At 33.4% G+C, this 7500-nt stretch overlaps 6 protein-coding genes; all 6 read left to right on the top strand. All coding sequences in view use genetic code 11, as the record gives it.

Annotated features, from left to right (window-relative positions):
• The window catches only part of rpoC2 (RNA polymerase beta'' subunit), a 4185-nt gene extending 2253 nt beyond the window's left edge, over window positions 1–1932 (top strand). Inside the window, exon 1 of the mRNA in view lies at window positions 1–1932. This exon is cut by the window's left edge and continues 2253 nt beyond it. Within this exon, the coding sequence (YP_002720102.1) occupies window positions 1–1932 (1932 nt within the window).
• A 272-nt stretch (window positions 1933–2204) lies between these two features.
• rps2 (ribosomal protein S2) lies at window positions 2205–2915 on the top strand. Its single transcript has one exon. The coding sequence runs from the start codon at window positions 2205–2207 to the stop codon at window positions 2913–2915; it is 711 nt and encodes a 236-aa protein (YP_002720101.1).
• Window positions 2916–3126: 211 nt separating this feature from the next.
• atpI (ATP synthase CF0 A subunit) lies at window positions 3127–3870 on the top strand. Its single transcript has one exon. The coding sequence runs from the start codon at window positions 3127–3129 to the stop codon at window positions 3868–3870; it is 744 nt and encodes a 247-aa protein (YP_002720100.1).
• A 1228-nt stretch (window positions 3871–5098) lies between these two features.
• Window positions 5099–5344, top strand: atpH (ATP synthase CF0 C subunit). Its single transcript has one exon. It carries the CDS (start codon window positions 5099–5101, stop codon window positions 5342–5344), a length of 246 nt encoding a protein of 81 aa, YP_002720099.1.
• A 690-nt stretch (window positions 5345–6034) lies between these two features.
• On the top strand, window positions 6035–7272 carry atpF (ATP synthase CF0 B subunit). One transcript has 2 exons: window positions 6035–6193; window positions 6919–7272. Exons 1-2 carry the CDS (start codon window positions 6035–6037, stop codon window positions 7270–7272), a joined length of 513 nt encoding a protein of 170 aa, YP_002720098.1.
• A 58-nt stretch (window positions 7273–7330) lies between these two features.
• atpA (ATP synthase CF1 alpha subunit) overlaps window positions 7331–7500 on the top strand; it is a 1524-nt gene continuing 1354 nt past the window's right edge. The window contains exon 1 of the mRNA in view: window positions 7331–7500. This exon is cut by the window's right edge and continues 1354 nt beyond it. Within this exon, the coding sequence (YP_002720097.1) occupies window positions 7331–7500 (170 nt within the window).

The following is a 7500-nucleotide window of genomic DNA, read 5'->3' as shown; positions in this document are numbered from 1 at the left end:
GGAACGGTAAAAACAAATTCTAAGGAATCAAAAAAAGTGAAAAATTGGATCTATATCCAACGAATCACATCCGCCAAGAAAAAGTATTTTGTTTTGGTTCGACCAGTAATCATATATGAGATAGCGGACGGTATAAATTTAGAAACACTTTTCCCCCAGGATCTATTGCAGGAAAAAGAGAATCTGAAACTTCGAGTTGTCAATTATATTCTTTATGGAAATGGTAAACTAATTCGGGGAATTTCTGACACAAGTATTCAATTAGTTCGTACTTGTTTAGTGTTGAATTGGGACCAAGACAAAAAAAGTTCTTCTATCGAAGAGGCTCGCGCTTCTTTTGTTGAAGTAAGCACAAACGGTCTAATTTGTGATTTCCTAAGAATCAACCTAGCGAAATCCCATATTTCATATATCAGTAGAAAAAGGAATGATCCATCAGGTTCAGGACCGATCTCTAATAATGAGTCAGATCGAACCAATATTAATCCATTTTATCCCATTTATTCCAAGACAAGGATTCAACAATCACTTAAACAAAATCAAGGAACTATTAGTACGTTGTTGAATAGAAATAAGGAATGTCAATCTTTGATAATTTTGTCATCATCTAATTGTTTTCGAATGGATCCATTCAGCGATGCAAAACATCACAATGTAATAAAAGAATCAATTAAAAGAGATCCTATACCTATAATTCCAATTAGAAATTCATTGGGCCCTGTAGGAACAGCCCTTCCAATTGCGAATTTTTATTTATTTTACCTAATATTAATAACTCATAATCAGGTCTCGTTAACTAAATATTGGAAACTTGACAATTTAAAACAGACTTTTCAAGTACTTAAATATTATTTAATGGACGAAAACGGGAGAATTGTTAATCCTGATTCATGCAGTAACAGCGTTTTGAATCCATTCAATTTGAATTGGTATTTTCTCCATCATAATTATTATCATAATTTTTGTGAAGAAAGATTTACAACAATTAGCCTGGGACAGTTTATTTGTGAAAATGTATGTATGGCCAAAAACGGACCCCATCTAAAATCGGGTCAAGTTATAATTGTTCGCATGGACTCGGTAGTAATACGATCAGCAAAGCCCTATTTGGCCGCTCCAGGAGCAACCGTTCATGGCCATTATGGAGAAATCTTTTACGAAGGAGATACATTAGTTACATTTTTATATGAAAAATCGAGATCTGGTGATATAACGCAGGGTCTTCCAAAAGTGGAACAAGTGTTAGAAGTGCGCTCAATTGATTCAATATCGATAAGCCTAGAAAAGAGAGTTGAGGGTTGGAACGAGTGTATAACAAGAATTCTTGGAATTCCTTGGGGATTCTTGATTGGTGCTGAACTAACTATAGTGCAAAGTCGTATCTCTTTGGTTAATAAGATTCAAAAGGTTTATCGATCCCAAGGAGTGCAGATACATAATAGGCATATAGAAATTATTGTACGTCAAATAACATCCAAAGTTTTGGTTTCAGAAGACGGAATGTCAAATGTTTTTTCACCCGGAGAACTAATTGGATTGTTGCGAGCGGAACGAACGGGACGCGCTTTAGAAGAAGCCATCTGTTATCGAGCCATATTATTAGGAATAACGAGAGCATCTCTGAATACTCAAAGTTTCATATCCGAGGCCAGTTTTCAAGAAACTGCTCGCGTTTTAGCAAAAGCCGCTCTCCGCGGTCGTATCGATTGGTTGAAAGGCCTGAAAGAAAACGTTGTTCTAGGTGGTATGATACCCGGTGGTACCGGATTCAAAGGATTAGTGCAAGGCTCAAGGCAACATAATAACATTCCTTTGAAAACCAAAAAGAAGAATTTATTCGAGGGGGAATTTAGAGATAGAGATATTTTATTCCACCACAGAGAGTTATTTGATTCTTGCATTTCAAAAAATTTCTATGATACAGCAAAATAATCATTTATAGGATTTAATGATTCCTAAGAGCGGATTCATCTTTTTATTTTAACTAACGTAACGGCGGTCCTGTGATTTGTTCCATGTGATTTTTTTTTATTTAATAGTAATAAAGAAAATAAGGAATAGAAAGAAATGAATCGCTTGGATCGTATATCAACGTCCAATCTCCGGGAAAAGAGAAGGTTCCGTCGGAACAATTATTTATTTCAGGGTACCCCCTCTCTCTTTTTTCTTTGAAAAAAAAAGAGAGAGAGGAAGTGTGGGGAGAAATGATAAGAAGATATTGGAACATTAATTTGGAAGAGATGATAAAAGCAGGAGTTCATTTTGGTCATGGTACTAGAAAATGGAATCCGAGAATGGCACCTTATATCTCTGCAAAGCGTAAAGGTATTCATATTACAAATCTTACTAGAACTGCTCGTTTTTTATCAGAAGCTTGTGATTTAGTTTTTGATGCAGCAAGCAGGAGAAAACAATTCTTAATTGTTGGTACAAAAAATAAAGCAGCGGATTCAGTAGCGCGGGCTGCAATAAGGGCTCGGTGTCATTATGTTAATAAAAAATGGCTTGGCGGTATTTTAACGAATTGGTCCACTACAGAAACTAGACTTCAAAAGTTCAGGGACTTGAGAATGGAACAAAAGGCAGGTAGACTCAACCGTCTTCCGAAAGGAGATGCGGCTCGATTGAAGAGACAGTTAGCTCACTTGCAAACATATCTGGGCGGGATTAAATATATGACGGGGTTACCGGATGTTGTAATAATCGTTGATCAGCAAGAGGAACATACGGCTCTTCGGGAATGTATCACTTTGGGAATTCCAACGATTTGTTTAATTGATACAAACTGTGATCCGGATCTCGCAGATATTTCGATTCCAGCGAATGATGACGCTATAGCTTCAATCCGATTAATTCTTAATAAATTAGTATTTGCAATTTGTGAAGGGCGTTCTAGCTATATACGAAATCCCTGATTAATAATAAGATAAATAAATTATTTTGTGAACTCCATAGATTTATGGAATCGGTTACTATTCCGGAATCGTACAAAAGAGATAAAAATAACTGGGTATATTATGCGATTTATTGGTATCTAAAAAATACAATTTAAGCGGGCAAGTCGAAAAAAAAGATGGTTGAATCAAAATAATTCCTTTTAAAGTTTTCTTTCTTTCAGAGGGCAATATGAATGTTCTATCATGTTCCATAAACACACTAAAAGGGTTATATGATATATCCGGTGTGGAAGTAGGCCAGCATTTCTATTGGAAAATAGGAGGTTTCCAAGTCCATGCCCAAGTACTTATTACTTCTTGGGTTGTAATTACTATCTTATTAGGTTCAGCCATTGTAGCTGTTCGGAATCCACAAACCATTCCGACTGGCGGGCAGAATTTCTTCGAATATGTCCTTGAATTCATTCGGGATGTGAGCAAAACTCAGATTGGAGAGGAATATGGCTCATGGGTCCCCTTTATTGGAACTATGTTTTTATTTATTTTTGTTTCTAATTGGGCTGGGGCGCTTTTGCCTTGGAAGATCATAGAGTTACCTCATGGGGAGTTAGCCGCACCTACGAATGATATAAATACTACCGTTGCTTTAGCTTTACTTACGTCAATAGCATATTTTTATGCGGGCCTTAGGAAAAAAGGATTAGGTTATTTCAGCAAATACATTCAGCCAACTCCAATCCTTTTACCCATTAACATTTTAGAAGATTTCACAAAACCTTTATCACTTAGCTTTCGACTTTTCGGAAATATATTAGCGGACGAATTAGTAGTTGTTGTTCTTGTTTCTTTAGTACCTTCAGTGGTTCCTATACCTGTCATGTTCCTTGGATTATTTACAAGCGGTATTCAAGCTCTTATTTTTGCAACTTTAGCCGCGGCTTATATAGGCGAATCCATGGAGGGGCATCATTGACTAATTTTCGAAATAGCTTAGTGCAAGGCAATCTATGCCTTGTTCAAGATAATCTACTTATACTTAATGAACATAAATTACTTAATCAACATAAATAGATCAACATAAATAGACAAAAAGGTCTATACGATCTAAAGGAATAATAATAAAAAAAAAGATTACGATATTAGGGAATTGTAAAAAAAAAGGGAAAGAGATCTAAAAAAAGATCTTTTTCCTAGAATTCCTTTTGATCATTTATACCTTCTTCCAATGAATATTCTCTTCTTTATATTGTCTTGATTTTTTTGTTCATTCAATTCCAATCTTAGGAGTAATAATCTGAATAAAAATTCTTTATTTGTTTACAACGTGTGATTAAAAAAAGAGGTTCTGTTCTATAGGGCGATTTCCATTTCAGTCGTTTTATTCAATTCAACGATTGATCAAAAAAAATTTTTCAAATTTTAAAATTTTAATAAATAATAAATTACAGGAACTTAGATCAACCAAAACCAAAGACTTCTATTTCTATGCAATGATTCAGACTAATGAATTCGCCCATTTAGATTGATTGTATCCATGTGGGATAATGATAAGGAAGAGAAGAATTTACAAAAAATGAGATTCAGAAAAAATGGATTGTTTAGGAAAGTGGAATCCAACTAGGTGTATGTAATATATATAATGGCTATAAGACAACTTTCTTTTGTGAATATTTTTCAAAATCAAAAAATGATTTTAGAATCCGATTGAATCTAAGATATGAATAGTTGGTTTACGTTATGGAAGAAGGACGTGTATATGTAATGTTAAGTATTACCCAGTTATATATGATATGAGTTAAAAGATATATCTAATCCGCCCTACTACTGGAGATTTAGATAAGGATTCCAATAAAAATCTTTCCTTTTCGTTTGTAACTGTGAATTGAATATTGAATAAAGAGATTAAATCAAGAAAAAGAACGAAGAGTTTGAATTCAAAGAATAATTCGGAACAAAGAAAGAAATGGAAAAACAAAAAAATTGTATGAATTCACAAAAACTTTGTGGATAGGAACTAAAAAATAGATATCGAAGTAGTTCTGATGATTCAATAATATTATTATTTCTATTTCAATTCGGAATTTTTAATTACTTCGACTGGATGAAAATCTTATTGATGGAATGAATAATTAAGTCATAATTTATTGGTTGATTGTATCATTAACCATTTCTTTATTTTATTTTGGTGCGAGGAACTTATCATGAATCCATTGATTTCTGCCGCTTCCGTTATTGCTGCTGGGTTGGCTGTTGGGCTTGCTTCTATTGGACCTGGGGTTGGTCAAGGTACTGCCGCGGGCCAAGCTGTAGAAGGTATCGCAAGACAACCCGAGGCGGAGGGAAAAATACGAGGTACTTTATTGCTTAGTCTGGCTTTTATGGAAGCTTTAACAATTTATGGACTGGTTGTAGCATTAGCACTTTTATTTGCGAATCCTTTTGTTTAACCCTATAAAATATAAAAAAAAAATACGTATTTTTTTATTGCCTTGGACTTGCTGCTTGTTTTTTCGAATTATATCAAGATTTCATTCCTACAATCAATTACTTATTTATTTTTATTGGGACAATAACCCACGGGAAGGACTGATTTGAGGATGAGGAATTAGTATATTAACTCGCTTTCTTCCTTCCCCCTTCTTAATCCAATCGAAACCCTTTTTTTTAAGAAATATTGCAACAGGATATATTATTTTGTTTTGCAATTGACGGGAGACCAGGTACCGAATTCTAAACTGAATTTTAATAAGAACAATACTTATTAGAGATTTCCAATTGAAAAAAAATTCATTTCTCAAAATCAAATATATTTTTTATTTTACTCTTTTTAGAAATATAATAGCTAATTAGAAATATAATAGCTAAATGAACAAAAAATAATAATAATATATAATAATAATAATATATATAATAAAAAAATAAAAAATAAAAAATAATATATATAATATAGAATATATAATATAGAAAAAATATATATAATATAGAAAATAGAAAAAATCTATATTCTATATAAAAATCTATATATATATATAGAATATAGAAATCTATATATATATATAGAATATAGAAAATATATAGAATAAGAAAAAAAGATAATAATTCGTCTGTCTATAGTCTATAAGAAAAGAGGAGATTATATGAAAAACGTAACCGATTCTTTCGTTTCCTTGGGTCACTGGCCATCCGCCGGGAGTTTCGGGTTTAATACCGATATTTTAGCAACAAATCCAATAAATCTAAGTGTAGTCCTTGGTGTATTAATTTTTTTTGGAAAGGGGGTGTGTGCGAGTTGTTTATTTCAAGAATAGGCTGGATTGACCCAGCTGCGCTTTTTTCGTTTTAACTAGGAAAGACAAGGTGCATGATCCTGCGAATTACTTCTGAATAAATTAAGAAATCATCTTTAAGAACCATAGCAGTTCGTGATTCATGGGTAAATATACTTTGATTCTCTATCAACCAATAACGTGGGACCATTAACATGGTTAAAGCTAAATTGTTTGAAGTCTAGACGCAGCAAGGTACTCTTTCTACTACTATGGTTAATATAAAAATGAAATGGGTTCAAAATAAATGAAATAGTTTTCGGTATAGAACACTCATGTCGAAAAAAGGATTTGAACCCCTTTTTTTTTAATGGGTATTTCGCCCATTCTTATTCAATGCTGAGTCGATAACCTATGCATTAAAGTAAATTCTTTGGATTTGAATTTGAAGAAAAAAAAAAAAGAAACAACTTTACTGACAATTACTTGTTTGGTCAGAAGAGTCCTCCGAATATTCCGGTCTTGGATTAGTGATTAGTTTCAATATTTTTTTTTGGAATATGAATTATGAATAAAGAAGAGAGGATAGGCTCATTTCAGTCAAAAAAGATATGGGAATTTTCCCATAAGTAATTGAAAAAAAAATGGAGCGTGAGAGCCAAATGAATCGAAAGATTCATGTTTGGTTCGGGAAGGGATCATGGAAGTTTTGCAATGAATGGAAAGATAATCTACTTTCATTAAGTGATTTATTAGATAATCGAAAACAAAGGATTTTGGATACTATTCGAAATTCAGAAGAACTACGTGAGGGGGCCATTGAACGGCTGGAAAAAGCCCGGGCCCGCTTACGGAAAGTGGAAATAGAAGCAGATCAGTTTCGAATGAATGGATACTCTGAGATAGAACGAGAAAAATCGAATTTGATTAATTCAACTTCTAAGACTTTAGAACAATTAGAAAATTACAAAAACGAAACCATTCATTTTGAACAACAAAGAACGATTAATCAAGTCCGACAACGGGTTTTCCAACAAGCCTTACAAGGAGCTCTAGGAACTCTGAATAGTTCTTTGACCAACGAGTTACATTTACGTACCATCAATTAGTCCTTCTACTGTAGGCATTATTCCCCCCCCCAAAAAAAAAAAAAATGAAGAAATACTCATGGTAACTATTCGAGCCGACGAGATTAGTAATATTATCCGCGAACGTATTGAACAATATAATAGGGAAGTAAAGATTGTAAATACCGGTACTGTACTTCAAGTAGGCGACGGTATTGCTCGTATTCATGGTCTTGATGAAGTAATGGCAGGGGAATTAGTAGAGTTTGA

The sequence above is a fragment of the chloroplast genome of Jatropha curcas, assembly GCF_041381405.1.
Source record: "Jatropha curcas chloroplast, complete genome".
Taxonomy (NCBI): domain Eukaryota; kingdom Viridiplantae; phylum Streptophyta; class Magnoliopsida; order Malpighiales; family Euphorbiaceae; genus Jatropha; species Jatropha curcas.
This window is presented reverse-complemented; position numbering and strand designations above follow the sequence as displayed.